This window comes from Pseudochaenichthys georgianus, chromosome 18 (genome assembly GCF_902827115.2).
Source record: "Pseudochaenichthys georgianus chromosome 18, fPseGeo1.2, whole genome shotgun sequence".
Classification (NCBI taxonomy): domain Eukaryota; kingdom Metazoa; phylum Chordata; class Actinopteri; order Perciformes; family Channichthyidae; genus Pseudochaenichthys; species Pseudochaenichthys georgianus.
This window is the reverse complement of record NC_047520.1, coordinates 23,719,847-23,736,892: the sequence shown is the minus strand read 5'-3', so window position 1 is coordinate 23,736,892 and position 17,046 is coordinate 23,719,847. Positions and strand designations below refer to the sequence as shown.

The 17,046-nt window shown below is 40.4% G+C and overlaps 1 protein-coding gene across 1 annotated transcript in view; it reads right to left on the bottom strand.

Moving 5' to 3' along the window:
• Positions 1 to 15,780, bottom strand: part of ablim2 (actin binding LIM protein family, member 2) — a 116,882-nt gene extending 101,102 nt beyond the window's left edge. The window contains exon 1 of the mRNA XM_034105588.2: positions 15,495 to 15,780. Within this exon, the coding sequence (XP_033961479.2) occupies positions 15,495 to 15,507 (13 nt within the window). The 5' untranslated portion in view covers positions 15,508 to 15,780. The remainder of the gene's footprint in view (positions 1 to 15,494) is intronic.
• Positions 15,781 to 17,046: the final 1,266 nt, after the last annotated feature.

Genomic DNA, 17,046 nt, shown 5'->3' with positions numbered 1-17,046 from the left:
CTTCAAGATGTCAATAAATCCTATAATGACAGCAAGTCAGCAAGTACCCTTCTAGGTAGACTAACACCTACAGCCCTACAGAACAACCATTAAACCACACAGCTTATCCACACAGCCCTCTCAGGTCAGCGGATCAACTGCTCCTGAATGTGCCCAGAAACAAGTCAAAGCGGAGAGGGGACCGTTGCTTCTCTGTAGCGGTTCCCACACTGTGGAACGATCTGCCCATGCATATCAGACAGGCCTCCACACTGTCTGCTTTTAAATCGCTTCTTAAAACCCCTTAGTGTATTAACATCTTTTAGAGTGTTGCTTTTATTGCTTTTAAATTGTCTATTGTTTTTACTTGTACTTGTTTTATGGTGTGTGAGCTGTGCTATTTTTTGTTTTGTTTATTTGCCTGTACAGCACTTTGGTCTGGAGGTTTAAAGTGCTCTATAAATAAAGCTGTATTGTATTATATATTAGGTCCAAAGCAAATCAAGACTCTTATATTTTATTAGCAGACTCAACCTAACCAAAAACGGGTATACCTAGCTGCTATTTTGTTTTCTTGGTCATTGTGCCTTTGGTTTAACTGAAAACAATTATATGGATATATGATAATGATATTTCCACCACCTACTCTGTTAAGAGGGATTACCTGAACTGTGATAATAAATATACCTTTTTTTATATATTCAAGACTTTGTCTCTGGGTCGTGCATTTGGGTTCATCAGTTTGTGTCAGGCTGCCAAAAAAAAAGAACAACAACGAATATCCGAATAACGAAATTGAAAACCGAATAGTAGGCCAATGACCGAATATTCGGATATTCGGATACAGCCCTAGTTCATATTGCAGCTGAGATAGGCTTCCAAGTTCCATATTTACAGTGACACATTCTGAGGAGCTTTAGTATTCACTGGATCAGTGAGTCCTTTTAGATTGTCCTTTTGCACTGCATGGGGGTGAGAATAGATTTCATTTGATCTATTGGTAAAGGGAATATTGTTAGGTATTTATGATGGTGACACATTTGGGGCATCTGTTTTTGTTGCAGTTCCTGTTCATACATGTAACTCTGTGATGTGCATCACGAATGGAGTATGATTTGTAACATTTCTCAAGAAAATTACAAAAGTCAAACTCACTCCACTGAAACAACTTGTGAACACTTTAAGCAGCCGACAGGTCACATAATCAAAGGTGAAACATACATCAGCCAGAATCAAAATGTATGGGTTTAAGACAGGCATCCTCAAAGTCCGGACTCCGGTCAGGATCCGGACACGAACCACAACTGTCTCTGGACTCTGAGCAAATTATACTTTTCATATGTATTATCTGTGTTATCTGCGAGACATCGCCACAATGCAACGAGTCAAAATGATCCGCTATGTCCATAGACTGCAAACAGCGCTCTGCATGTCCTGTTCCACTGTCTGTGTGTGTCTGTCAACGCATTGGTCCAACAATCACATTCAGCATCCCGTCAGTGTTTTTTCCCAACAATCTGCGAATCAGAGGCACAGTAGGGCGGGTCTTTGCGAAATGCGGGTGGGAAAAATGTGTGTCTCGTCTCTTTCAACCTGTCTGAGTCAGAGCGAGAGTTTAAAAAAAAAAAAATTCAGAGCGAGAGTTAACAGCTCATCTAGTTCCATCTGTACTGTAGCCTAGTTTCACCTACCGGGGTGGCAACTGACACCCTAAAAATAGGCCTTGCCACCCCAGCTGCCACCCCAGCTGGCAGCTTTGTTTTGAAAGAAAAGTTGTGGCTCATCGGACATTTATGAGAGAAAGTCTCTAATGTCCGAGTGCAAGTGAATGCAGCACAAGACGCACGTCATGTAACTCCTCCCCCGGTCCTGGCGCGAGCGTGGACATATGATTGGCGGCGATTTCATTTGAACGGGACAGCGCAAAACGAGAAGCATTCGGACCCAAGCACTGAAGGAATGAGGTATTTGCGGTCTACACTGACAGAGAAGAGACAGTGTGGCTGTGTAGCTGTTGATCTTAATACGTTTGTGAGGCGTTTTGCTGAACAAAATGGTAATCGCCGCATTCAGCTGTAATACACGTCAACTTGATGCTCTGCTCACGGATGAGCATACAAAACTATTAAGATGATGACCTTACGTGTGTAAATATATTTTTTCTTTGTGGGGGTCTGCCCCAAAAAACAGTTTTAAGTCCTGAGAAAGTCAAATAAGACGGTGTGCACTGCCCAGACGGTGTGCACTGCCCAGCCAAAAAAAAGTAACCACTTTGATTTAACTAGGCCAGTAGGTAAGGACTTTCCACTGGATAACAACTGAACTATAAAAGAATGCATGCAAGTGATGGAGACCATGTTGAAGGCAAACAAAAAGAGAAAATAACAGGTCAGATCAAGCAAATCCCCCTCTCAGATTCCACAGCAACCAGAAGAACATAAACACTGGCTGGTGATTTGATTAATCAGCTTTGTGATGGAATAAAAAATGCACAAGGCATTTCCTTAGCTGTGGATGAGTCCACTGACACGCTGACATTGCTCAGTTGCTGGTGTTTGTGAGTTTTTATGATGAGGCAAAGGGGGAGTTTGTTGAAGATGTGTTGGACCTGAGGAACCTCAGTGGACACACAAGGGGGCAAGACATGTATAAAGCACTAATGGGAATGCTGAATGAAAAAGAGTGTAGCTGCCTTTATTCATAACTGTGCAGCTCTTACACTGCGACTCTGAGGGGTCAAGCACAGACACAATAACAATGAAAACTGCTGCATACAGATTATTTTTGTTTTTGCAACCTCGTGTTAAGAATCTTGTTGCAATTGTTTAAAAGTTTGAATGACCGTAATAAACGGACCTTTGTCTTATTGAAAAATTAATTTTGGACCTTTAAGATTTGTATTTGAGTACCCCTGGGTTTAAGATATATCCAATGCTGAGGTTAAAAAATTACTAAAGTACTTTTCCAAAAATCTGTGTCAAATAAGAGGCCGAAGTTAACAGTTAAGTGGACAGCTAAGATCTTAAAGAATTACAGTCCCTTATAATGTAACACAGTAACACTGTACAGAGCTGCCTGTAGAATCCATGTCTGCCCCTGACAGCTGCTGTCACACTCAGCATGTTTCAAACAGAATACTCCATTCATATTCAGACGGGAGCTTTGAGGTGAGCAGGGAGGAATAAATATGACTCAGTGGATCTGACCCATCAGGAAGAGCAAGTTGTCACTGAGATGGATAGCTCATGGATCCAATTATAAGGAGGACCACGCAGTGGCATTTCCCCCTTTCTCTGTCTTCTCTTCGTTTGTACGACGTCAGGCGAAGATCAGAAATGATCCATGCTTCACTTTCACCACCTCAAGCAGTCAAGCTCCTTCCAAAGCGGAGAAGCCTGAGAAGTACAGCAACAAAACCTCGGTGAGTGTGCACAAAACAGATGTTCCTACAGATACCTCGGACAATCAAGCTGGTAATGCTGAGAAGAAAGTTGATGACCCAGAGTGTCAGTGTCCGATACATAACAAGCCACACTCACTCAAGAAGTGCAGAAGCTTCAGATGCAAGTCTATAGAAGAGAGAAAATTATACCTGAGAGATAACCGCATATGCTACAGATGTTGTGGGTCGACCCGACACATAGCAAGAGACTGCAAAGCAACAGTGAAGTGCTTTGAGTGCAACAGTGAAAACACATTGCAGCCCTGCATCCAGGTCCTCCTCCCTCGACCACAGAGAGTTTTATGATTGATAAAGAGGAGAGCCATGAACAAAGCGACAGTGTATCTTCTTCAGTCACCTCAAAGTGTACAGAGGTGTGCGGAAATGCTTACAGCCCACGTTCATGCTCAAAGATCTGTTTGGTCAAGGCATATTGTGCAGGAAAAAAGGAAACAGCTATCAAGATGTATGCAGTGCTTGATGAGCAAAGTAACAGGTCTCTGGCAAAGACAGAGTTCTTCGATCTCTTCAAAGTCAAGGCCAGCTCGTCTCCATACACGCTGAAAACCTGTTCAGGAACAACAGAGACTTCAGGTAGGAGAGCTAGTAACTTCATGATAGAGTCTTTGGATGGTAAATTACAGTTTCCTCTCCCCACCTTAATCGAGTGTGACCTGATGCCGGATGATAGGACGGAAATTCCCTCCCAAGACGTTGCTCGCCATTACCCCCACCTACTGCCAGTTGCTGACAAGATTGCAGCTGTGGACCCAGACGTTCCAATCCTCCTGCTCCTTCTCCTGGAAGAGACATCTTAAGGGTGCACAAGGTGCGCGAACAAATCAACGGGCCTCACAATGCTCCTTATGCGCAGCGACTTGACCTAGGATGGGTCATAGTCGGGGAAGCCTGTTTGGGAACAGTCCACACACCAGCGGGTGTCAACGTCTACAAAACAAACGTGTTGAACAATGGTCGCACATCCTTTCTTAGTCCATGTGCAAACAGTATTCTGGTGAAGGAAGACTACAGTGGCATGACACAACATCATAGGCCAATCTCTTCTGTCTGTGGGAAAGACACAGGACTCACTGTTGGTACAGATAGCCTAGGGTGTTCAGTCTTTGAAAGGTCCTAGGATGATGACAAGCCAGCACTATCCATGGATGACAAGGCCTTCCTGAGCATCATGGATGAACAGGTTTACCAATATGACAGAAACAGCTGGGTGGCACCATTACCATTCCGCTGTCCCAGACAGCGTCTTCCTAGTAACAGAGAGCAAGCTATAAAGCGTCTCTGCTCACTTCGGAGAACTCTTGAGAAAAAGCCAGAAATGCAAAGTCACTACGTTGAGTTCATGCGGAAGATATTGGAAAATGAACAAGCTGAGCCTGCTCCACCTCTGCAGGAAGGTAAAGAACATTGGTACCTCCCGACATTCGGTGTGTATCACCCTCAAAAACCGGATAAGATAAGAGTTGTGTTTGATTCAAGTGCTGAGTGTAACGGAGTGTTGCTGAACAGTGTGCTACTCACTGGCCCAGACTTGAACAACACCTTGTTGGGAGTCCTTCTGCAGTTTCGAAAATAACCTGTTGCCTTGATAGTAGACGTGGAAGAAATGTTCTACTGTTTCGTCGTACAAGAAGAGATTATCTTCGATACCTCTGGTACGAGGATAATGACATCAACAAGAATGTAGTAGAATACAGGATGAAGGTCCACGTTTTTGGAAACACGGATCTGACGCAAAGCAGTTTGTGGAGAGGCAGTTCTATGTTGACGACGGCCTCACCTCGTTCACCACATCTGAAGGAGCCATAGATGTTCTGACAAGAACCAGAAAGATGTTGGCAGAGTCCAACTTGAGACTTCACAAGGTAGCATCAAATAGTGGACATGTGATGGAAGCCTTCCCTGCAGAAGATCGTGCAAAGGATCTTAAGGATTTGGACCTTGGAGTTGACCCTCTCCCTCTTCAACGGAGCCTGGGACTCTCCTGGAACCTGGAAACAGACAGCTTCACGTTCCTGGTGTCCAACGAAGAAAAACCATTCACACGGAGAGGTATCTTGTCCACAGTCAACAGTCTGTATGACCCTCTTGGGTTTGTAGCACCCATAACGATGCAAGGAAAACCATTAGTCAGGGAGCTCTCATCTGAACAGAGTGAGTGGGATTATTCACTCATCCCTGAAAAATAAACTGAATGGAACACATGGAAGAACTCTCTGAAGGCTCTTGAAGACCTAAACATACAGAGGTGCTACATTCCAGTCTCGTTGTCTTCAACTCAGAGAAGAGAACTTTGCATCTTCTCAGATTCTTCCTCAGTAGCTATAGGAGCTGTTGCCTACTTGAGAGCTACTGACACTGAAGGACAATATACCAGCGGCCCACCTGCAGCAGAGTACGTGGTTCTCAGGTCCTGCCTTCCTGTCTCATGCCAATGCAGAGGAGACACTCGAGTCAAGTCTTTTCACCCTCGTGAAGCCTGAAGCCGATGCAGAGATACGGCCTGATATGACGGCTCTGGTCACTAAAGCCTCCGGATACATCATTAAGGTTGATTTGCATTGTTTATACTGCCCCCCTGTGTTCGTTTGTGGTACCTAGAATGTCTGCATGTAATAGGGAATTTCTTCAGTTGACGTCACGACATGCAGTCAACTCCCGGTGCTGCAGAGTTCCTTTATTATTACGCTTTTGCTTTGGATACTATTGATCTGTAAGTACCAGAACATAATGTATAACCTGTGTAACATTAATATGTTGTAGAAAATGTGAGTCTGTAACATTTTCCCTGTATGAAGAGTTTGTTAGAACATGCTTAATTTAGCAAACAGTTAGCAGCTAGCTTTACATGTAGCTTGCTAGTCGTAGCATTATTGTCAATGCACTGTGTTTAGGCTTATTGCATTATTAATGTTGGCGTGTTTATTGCACTTACATTTACAGTAAGCTGTTGTTTTCATATGCCTTTGATGGTAAAATGGTGAATTGTATTTGTTTGGTTAAATGGGTTTAATTAGTAGCATTACATACAGATGCTGTGTACATGTATGAGTGTATGTATGAGACGCAGACTAATTGAATTAATGTATGTATATCAGTTATATGTGTACTAATGTATGCTTTATTTCAGTATTGTATTTCTAGTTTCACAATGAGAATCATACAGTAAACATCAAGAAAAGCCAAAGCCTTCTGATTATTGGAGGATTCAAGTTGTTAGCTACCTGTCTAGCTTTGCATAGCCGCACACTGCGAGGGCAGAATAAGGCGTTTTGCTGAACAAGATGGTAATCGCCGCATTCAGCTGTTATAGGCATGCCAACTTGATGCTCTGCTCACGGATGACTTGATGAGCATAGAAAACTGTTAAAATGATGACCTTACGTGTGTAAATATGTTTTTTTCTTCCAGGGGGTCTGCCCCCAAAAAACAGTTTTAAGTCCTGAGAAAGTCAAATAAGACGGTGTGTAAAACTACACTGCCCAGACAAAAAAAAGTCACCACTTTAATTTAACTAGACCAGTAGGTCTAAGGACTTTCCACTGGATAATAACTGCAGCGATGTATATGTTTTAGCTGAATACACGTTTTTTAGCCCTAACTGATGCAGTTAGTCACTTCTTTAATGTTTGTTTTTTCTGATGTAAAGTCCAGGTTGTAACTGTTTGCACTGTTGTGGGGCGCTGAACTGTTCTTTTGATTCTTTTGAATTTTGATATATGAGGGTGAGCAAGCATCTTGAGGAACATTCATCATTAACACCTCCAAAAAATATAGTTTATTTAATAATAACACTGAATATGTTAATCATAAAAGTGATTGACAGCTGATAGGAATGATATGATTGTTAATATTATCATATTAAAATGAAATGGAAACACTTTTCAAACTGCGACAATATTCCCATTAGGAAATGTATTTATCTAGTCTATTTCCAATGTAAACGATCGAGATACGCGAATTTATTTTTTGAAATGATGATTATGGGGATAAAGAATGCATCTAATGTTCCGCTGCTCATTATAATAAAAAAACAGAGCATTAAACAAACCATCATGCTCTTACTTTGAAATCATGCAGAAATGTCGTCATCAGCAGGAACGTGGTTTCCGAAAATCACAGAGTGACACGAGTAGATTTTAGCCGAGACCGGCGGAAAAAATATGTCTCAAAATTCCGTGTGTGTAAAAAGACGATCCACAAGCAGAAATGTGAGATCCACGAGCAGAGATTTGAGATCCGCAAGCGCATTATTGGTCGACAAATACAAAATGGATTCACAAATGCCTGATTGAAAGTTGTCAATGTTAAAGAGATATTCACAGATTTTTTTTGTATTTGTGAAAATATTTAGCGTATTTGCAGATCCGTTTTACACTAATCTTTTAAATGCATTTGTGGATGGTGTTTTACATTTCCAAATCACATATTTACACACAAATTATTTTTATGTTCACACAAATAATTATGAGACACATCTATGCCCATACAAATCGAAAACAAAAAATGAGGGAGCGCAAACGAGAAGAGCTGCAGCGAGAGCAAAAGTCTGATCATTGAGGAAGAAGAAACAAGAACTGCAAACAAAAACCTATGTTAAAACAAAGAAAAAAGACTTACATGATTACACAAATGATTTGTTTGCAATTGATAGTTTTATTTTTGAAATGTATTATATTTTGCTTTCTTTTAAACTCATAGTTTTGCTTTACTCTGAGAAAGGATAAGGTCACATTTTGGTCACATCATAATGTGACCAAAATCTGAACAACTCATTTTCAGACAGGTTTTTATATAAATGGATCAGGACAAACAATTTGTTCCTGAAACGTTCAGTGGTTCTTAGCACAGAGGGGACACATATTTATATAGAAAATACATACAAAAGTGGATTTTGCACAATAGATGACCTTTAAGTGTATGTAACAATATAACATTAGAAAAGAAGAAACCAAGAGATATTAATTAAGATTCTCAAATAAAACTATAAATAAAATGTATTCAGTACTTAATTTAATAATAATGTATCGATCTCATTTCATTTCAAACCTTTATTTATCCAGATTGGTCCCATTGATATCATAGATCTCTTTTTCAAGGGAGACCTGCAGATCTGTATTTAAAAATCCATTATAACATTGTAATCATGCTCTTAATCTCTATTTTTTTTTTTTTAAATGTACAGTAATCAGAGTACTTTGTAATCGAATACAGTTACCTGTACATATAATTCACAATCTGTATTGTGACTGGTATGAATTAATTAAGCTAGCGGTTTCCCCTACTTCTAGTTCTTAAGCTTATACAACAGTGCAACAGTCCAGCTTTTAAAGGAACCCCCCCCCCCCCCCCATTTAAAAACAGTTCTTGTTGAGAAAAACAAGCATATCTGCCTTCTCAGGCATACCGGGAAGAAATGTTTGAATATTTTAAAGTAAAATGCTTTAATCTGGTGCACTTTAAGCAGAATTACTAGACTAGATCTAGGGGGTACATAAACACCCATATGAAAAAGATCGGTTTACATTTTAATAATTAAATAAGTATGTGAACATAACCAATAACCCATAGCCAATAACAAATACATGTAACGTATTTTATTTTTGTTGTTCATTTATATCTTATTTTACTATTTTATTTATGCATATTTTTTTATCTCTCCAGTTTAAAACGATGTCTGGTTTACTGTCCTATAGTATACATTGGAATGATTTCAAACCTGTTTTATCAATAATTATAAAGGAGTGCCTTGGAAATATGTGTTTACATAAATTGTGATCAAAACGTTTGAGACCCACTGAGATAACTTAGATTAAAGTGAACTATCTAAACACTGAGAGTCCTTTACCTCACTGAGCTGAAGTTATCAGCCTCAGTCTGACTGGAGAGGACTCTCCCTCCACATCATTGTAGAAACATCTCTTCTTCCGTTAGAGCAGCTAGCACCAGATGCTAATAACAACAGCGCTGGTACCGGTGCACCCTCCCTTTCTCCCTCACTCTCTCCCACGCTCACTCGCACTTTGGCTGTGAGCCAGATAAGCCAACATCCCCCATTTTCATCACTTACAGCGCCCATCGTACAGGGCGAATGAAAAGTATAACAGGGATGAAAAGGGTGTTACATTTACTTAATTATGAATGTTGTTACATCAAGGCCGAAAATTAGGATGAGCCCCAACGGTCAAATATTTGTTTTCCCTCCCAGAGCTGTCAGCGCAGCGCCTCCACAGATCTGGCGCACTAAGCGAACATCATCGCCAGTGCGACGGGCCGGCCCTGGTCTCAGGTTACGCTGTAGGAAGTGTAGGTACAACTAGGGATGTCCCGATCACCTTTTTTTGCTCCCGATCCGATTCCGATCATTTGATTTTGACAATCTGCCGATACCGATTTTTCCCGATCCGATCTTTATGCAATGCATTAAGAGAAAAAAAAGGTAACAAATAACGGCTGGTCATCCAACGCGATGAATTAAGCTATCTTGGCTGTTATTGTGTTGGCCTTTTTACTGTTCTGGGGCAGTTTCTCTTTCCTTTTAAAAGTCTCTGAAAGTGTTGGTTGCTTCAGTGCCGTTACCTGAGTGGCCGCTGTGTACTCGCCGTGTTGTTGTTGGTGTTTGTTTCTCAGGTAGCGTATTAGATTGGTCGCGTTGAACGTAGCTCTGTTCTTTCCACCGCGCAGAACCTCTGCCTTCCAAACATTGCATCTGGCTGTTACACTGCCTTCGCTTTCAATTTCATAATACTTCCAAACTCCTGACATTTTCTCTGTCCCGACTCCCGAGTCACCAGCTGAACGTAGCCTCTCGTTAGCTTACTGCTACTATTAGACACTGCGCCCACTCTGTTGCCAGATTTGAGAGAAAAAGCAACCAGGTCTATGAAAACAAGCCCAAAGAAAGCAATTTTAAACCAAAACTAAGTCCTCAGGATGACTTTAAGACGTGAAGATGGTCATTTTCGTTTTGTAACATTAAATTAAAAAAAATATTTTATAAAAAAAAAAAAAAAAAAATCCCGATCCCCGATTTTTTTCTCCCGATCCCCAATTTTTTGAAAATCACGAGATCAGCTCCGATCCCCGATCACGTGATCGGATCGGGACATCTCTAGGTACAACGCTACATTTCCCGCCCCGCTGCAGTCATACAGTAGGCTACGGAGAGCGGCGAGAAACATTTCCTCAGGAATCGAAAAGCGTAACCGAAATTCACATTTCTAAATGATGCAGTTGGAATCGAAATGTTGGAACCGGTTCCGGTTCTCGGTACCCAACCCTATCTTTAAGTCAGTATCACAACAGAATGTTCCAAACATTTCACCATTTACAAAGCACAACTGAAGGAACAGAACACCTGGTATTAGAGAAAATGAAATACTTTGTTAAAAACGATTTAGCCTAACCATTAATAAAAAGAACGGATTGTGAGTGTTGAATGTTTCTGAGATGATTCTCACAGCAGTTACAAACATTACCATCAGTTTGTCTAAAGAATAAACCAGCAGCCAGCCATGCAGAGCAACGTTAATCAGCAGGCTGCAAAGAAATGTCACAAGCCCACACCACATTGAGGCTTAATTACTAGTGTGTGTGTGTGTGTGTGTGTGTGTGTGTGTGTGTGTGTGTGTGTGTGTGTGTGTGTGTGTGTGTGTGTGTGTGTGTGTGTGTGTGTGTGTGTGTGTGTGTGTGTGTGTGTGTGTGTGTGTGTGTGTGTGTGTGTGTGTGTGTGTGTGTGTGGCCTAGCATTACTATACTTGTGGGGACCTAAATCTGTCCACACAGTCACGTGTGGGGACTCACCTCCCTTATGGGGACACATTGGAGGTCCCCATAAGGGGAATCATTCATTTTAGGGTGAAGACTTGGTTAGGTTTAGGATTAGGGTTAGGTTAAGGGTAAGGGTTAGAGTAAGGGTAAGGGTTAGGGTTAGGCATGTGTTGGTTATGGTTAAGGTTAGGATAAGTCTCCAGGAAATGCATGTAAGTCAATGTAATGTCCCCTGAAGTGATGTATACATGGTGTGTGTGTGTGTGTGTGTGTGTGTGTGTGTGTGTGTGTGTGTGTGTGTGTGTGTGTGTGTGTGTGTGTGTGTGTGTGTGTGTGTGTGTGTGTGTGTGTGTGTGTGTGTGTGTGTGTGTGTGTGTGTGTGTGTGTGTGTGTGTGTGTGTGTGTGTGTGTGTGTGTGTGTGTGTGTGTGTGTGTGTGTGTGTGTGTGTGTGTGCGTGTGTGTGTGGGCTTAGCACAAGTGAGGTCAGCCAGCATTTATCCCGGAGAGAAGAGCTGTATGTCAGCCGGACCGTTATTTCATCAGCAGAGCATCACATTTAAAGAATGAATAAGATAAGGTATGTTGCTAAAGTATTTTCTCCATGTGACAGTAGGAAAAGCAACATTTGTAAATGAATAAAATAAATGATGGCTGAATTCCATTTAGCAGAGCAGGTTTTTCAGGTTACCAACACGTGTACAAATGTAGCAATTGTCTACCTGTTCATTTCCTTATTGTGAAGTAGTGCTAACCCTTAATTCAACATGACATAAGCAATTGATAATGTAGGAAACATCAGACAATTGTACATAATCAATTGCAATAATAGTTTGGAAATGTGTTCAAAAGAATTGAGAATCAATAAATAGTTGTGTATGATATGCACAATTGATGATGATGTGGAGGTTGAACAATAATTTAGATTTTTAAGTAAAAATTGGAAAAAAAGTCTTATATCTTCAACATCGTGCTCTATGTTCTCCCCTCTACACTAACTGCACATGTGTAAACAAACATTTCATCCTTCCTGACAATGGACACACAAAGAACCACAGCCAGGAGGCACACGCCTTTCAGAGCAGAACCAGGGAGTAGTGACACATGGTTTAACGACAGAAGGAGCCAGAGGGAATGAGCCTGACTGACGACATAATCATATACGTGTGTTTTAGCTGGGTGTAATTGCTCACTAACCAGCACTTACTGGTTCATTACTGGTTCAAATGTAAGCACAAATCTTTGTCACATATTATTTTCCACAGTGGTCTAAAACATTGATCTGAATGCCAGCAGAAATATTTCAGTGTAGGTTTTGATCTTATCATGAAATTAGTTTGCAGTAATAAAATAGGAATCCCATCAAATGTTGGCATAAACACGAGATGTCACTAAAACTATAAGCAAATAATAGCAATGGTTTGGTGGTTTTCTTTTCCAGCCCAAACTGATGAACCATTTGCAGAGCTCTGCAAAGCACCAGCCAGGAGTTCAGAGCAGCGGGCTGGCCGCTGCATGAAGCTTTGGGATAAGGTTGGGTTTGGTTTTGGTTCTTTATATTTATATAGAAGTATAATGAAAAATAAAGACTTATATCATTTAGCTATAAATAAAGACATGGTTTCAGTTTCTGACGTCTGTTGCCTGCTAAGGATCAACTCTACACAAACAGGAAGGAAACCGTACTGTAGGGTTTCTTGGGATTTCTCCCGTTTACGCTGCGGGGGTCTAAGGACAGGCGGTGTTTGCTGTACAAACTGTTAAGCCCCCTCAGAGAAATGCGTAATTTGTGATATTGGGCTGTATAAATACATTTTATTAATTGATTGATATTGATCAGACTTCTACTTCTGTGGGTTAAGCAGGAACCTGAACTTGGATTTACAGGCTATTCTACCATCCTCCATCCATGTGGTGGTTAAAGGGCTCCATGTGTCTCGGCTGGAAGCACAAAGCCAGTTAGTGATCAACAAAAGAGTGATTACATGTATTGTGAAAGAATGCAGACTGGCCTTCAGATTGATTTCTCTCAGGGTGTGTTCATGCCAAGCCTGTTCTGAGAAGTTTATCTCGACTTGATTGCACCACTGGTACAGGTAAACAGGTTCAAACAGAGGGAACACTTAAAAACCACGCTAAAACACCTGCAAGTACACATCCAGTGTCTTTCTAACTGTTCTTTGTCATTTTTAAAGAGAAACATCATCTGATTTTAGGGTTAGAATTGTATCCAAGAATCTCATTGGGTCAGGCAGGATTTTGCTAAAATGCCAGGACATATTATATTGTATCAGGGTGGATCTGGGATCAGGTATTCTGGGGGGGGGAAGCTCTAAGGACTGGATTGGTTGGGACGTTTTTTTCTCCACACTAAACCAATAAAAGTAATCCCAGAACACAAATTCTATAGCCAAGCTATATGATACAAATCCATTATAAATTGTTATTTAAAAGAGGAGCTCTGGGATGATTCTTAATCCTAAATTATGGTTCTATGGAATGTTTTAGTGATGAAATCATATATTGAGATATCATGATACACAATTACACAAGACATCTAGACTCGATTGTGGTTTTGTTTTCATATGAAACTCTACATTACCACCACTGGAGATCATGTAACCAAAGTCACTTTATAGCTGGACATTTTAAACTTTTTTTTAATAATTTGACTTTTAAGTTTTATGTCAATTTTGCACAGAAATTATTCATTTAATGAGAAACACTGTACATAAGCGTTGAGCCCCCTGTGCCCCCCCCCTAAAAGCAGGGTTTATAATGATGATCACATTTTAGTTGGATAGCGGCATTTCAATTAAATTCAAAACCTTTATTTATCCAGGTAAAATCCCATTGAGATCAATGATCTCTTTTTCAAGGGAGACCATTATCAATGTTATGTTTGTTTTTTGTGCGGATGACTATATACAAAACTAGTCATCTTAAAATGTTGAACACTGTCTTTGTCTCTTTTGTCCCACATTAAATGTGCCCCTCTCAAAAAATAACGGGCCCCAGCATGGCCCCCCCCATTGAAATGTATCTAGGACCGCCGCTGCCAATATGTCCCTTCATATTTAGACCAGCTGTAATCATAAACAGGTAGAAATGTGAAGAAACATTTCATCTCCTGCCCCTCACATATCCAGGCAACATTCTTCACAGGTCAGGTGGAACTTCCACAGGGCCCCAAAAATTAGAGACACGGTTCCAGACCAACGCTGACCTGTGTTTGCCTCCTGTTTGTGTGAGGATGTTTGCACTTCACAGCAGAGTGCTAATGAATTCCTCCTGTCTCCAGCCCCAGACAAACTGCAGTACTCTCATTAACAGCAGACATGCACAGGGTGGATGGTCTCATTAGAATCTGGGGCCCTCCATGCTTTAATTTGCTAAATTAGCTACAGTATTTATATTTATTTATCAACTTACATATTATAGAAGAGAAACCAGATCAAAACCTGCTCGTTTTATATATGCTGTACCTACTATTGACTGAGTCACAGTTACTTTCTGGTTTTATTTGATGCAACGGCAATCACTGGTTACTATGGAAACATTTTGACATTTATTTTTGTTTCTTTCGCCAAGTCCAGTACATTGTAGCTGTATCTTTGACTCAAAATTACAACTAGTTAGGCCCGAAGACTTGTGTTACATTTATTGAATCCCCCAATCCCACAACCAGGTGAGACAGCAGGATTGAATATTCAAAGGTGTATTGTCATAACATACACACAAAGGTGTAGTTATGTCATCATGTATGACAAACTTAGATCGCAGGTTCGTCAACAGCGCAATAACAAAACGTACAAAATAAAAATAATAATGATAAAAGAGGAGTCAGGAGCCAGTAGATCTACTGTGGGCGATTCTACTTCCGGTCTAATTAGCCCATATGACATGCAAGTTCACAGAAACAAATGTGAAACTATGTCAGAGAACCCTGAATGCTAGGTGTAGCATCACATAGTGGTGCAGCCTGATGCTGCTCTAATGACCGTATACATTATAAGATACAGGCTAAAGCTGTACAGTATATTACAGTAGGCCTATAGTGTAGCATAGTATAATATAGTACAGTATGTATCTATCGATCGTAAGGCCTTCTAATTCTAAATGCATATGTTTAATCTAAATGATTATTATTGTGCTGCCAAAGCAGGTGACACATAGGGAAAATAAGGACAAAGCCCAACACAGCTGGCCCTATAGGAACATTAACAGTATTTTAACCACTTCACGAGAAAAAGACATTAAAACCTCGTATTTAAAAACAGGTCTTACCAGTGCTGCTCATGGTGCCAGTGTTCTTGGGGAGATGCTGCTCAGTACGCCGTTGCCACTGACAGGAGGACCAGGGGGCAGATCCACACAGCGGAGGACCCGCTGGGGGGGTGCAGAGGGCGGTGCAGAGGGGCTGTCCCTTGCTGTTATGTCGCAGAAAGCTCCCGAAGCAGCCGCACTGAGAAGACAAAGTCCCGCAGACACTGCAGTGTGCGGCTCTCTGAGCTGGGTGTGGGCACGGTGGAGGACGCGACAACAGTCAGGCTACCACGAACCATAAGCAGGGTTTCCGGTGGAACATTTCAAAATAAAGGTTTTATGAATGTTTATAATACTAGTCACCTATATATTGTTCTATTTATTAAGTGTTGGTATTCAGTTTCTGTACTTGTTCTATACCACAATGTAAATATACAACATTTCAAGTAAAACTACTTAATCGAGAATGGTTTGTAACTGGTACTAAAAAGTGTTTAACTACGATTAGGAACATTTAGTCAAAGTATTTGATGTATAAGTGCTTTTTACAGAAATAAATATTTTTAAATATTTTAAAGCAAAAGGAGCAAATCTTCACATTTAACTTTGAATAGGCTTGAACAAAAAAAACAAATTGCTGCCAATACATTTTTTGTCAACCCATTCATAGTCTTAGTTACTTAAATATAATGTTTGATGGTTAAACCTGTAACAAATATTTTAAAAGTATTTTGTGTCAAAATCTGCATTTATAAAGTATATAAATCTATAAAATAAATGTAATGGAGTAAAAAGTACACAATTGGCTTCCAACATGCAGTACGAGTATAAAGTAACATGACATGGAAATACTGTATTTAAGTACGGTACTTGAGTACATTTATTTGGTTTCTCTATCTGATCTGATCAAAGAAGGGTAGGGCTCTTAAAAGGTGCATATTAAAATGCACCTTATTCATGAATGTAGCAATAAAAAACTGAGTAAATAATATTATTTTCAATCCTCCAACGTTGAATATATTGAAGTAAATAGAACATCAGAACATTAAAAAAAATATGGAGCGCAGACTGTTACTGGAGAGGAGCCAGTTCACCTTCTGGCCACTGCCAAGGTGCACTTGAGCAAGGGACTGAACCCCCAACTGCTCCCTGGCGCCAGGTAGACTGGCTGCTTCTCCGCTCTGGACCTCTCAATGCATGTGTATGTGTGAATATAACTGTGTATTTGTATGTACCCGTATAAGAAGCATGTGCATGTATAAAAAACAGAGTGGAAAACTGAAGGTTTATGTTATTTTTTTTTCTTTATCAGGTTTGGGGTGAGATTTATCTTTCCAAATAGATGCTTGACTTTGATAAGTCTACATTGTACTTTAAATGTAAATTGTAAACACATATAACGTATAAATCAAGTTGTCCAATTGAACTTACCTGCAGTGAAACTGGAGGTTTTGGGGATTTACCCTGATAATCCAGCAGGGGTTTGCTTTTTCTACATACGGATATAGGCTACTAAAACCCAAGGCCTATAACAACAATTGCATACTGTTATGAACATAGCCACAGAATAATG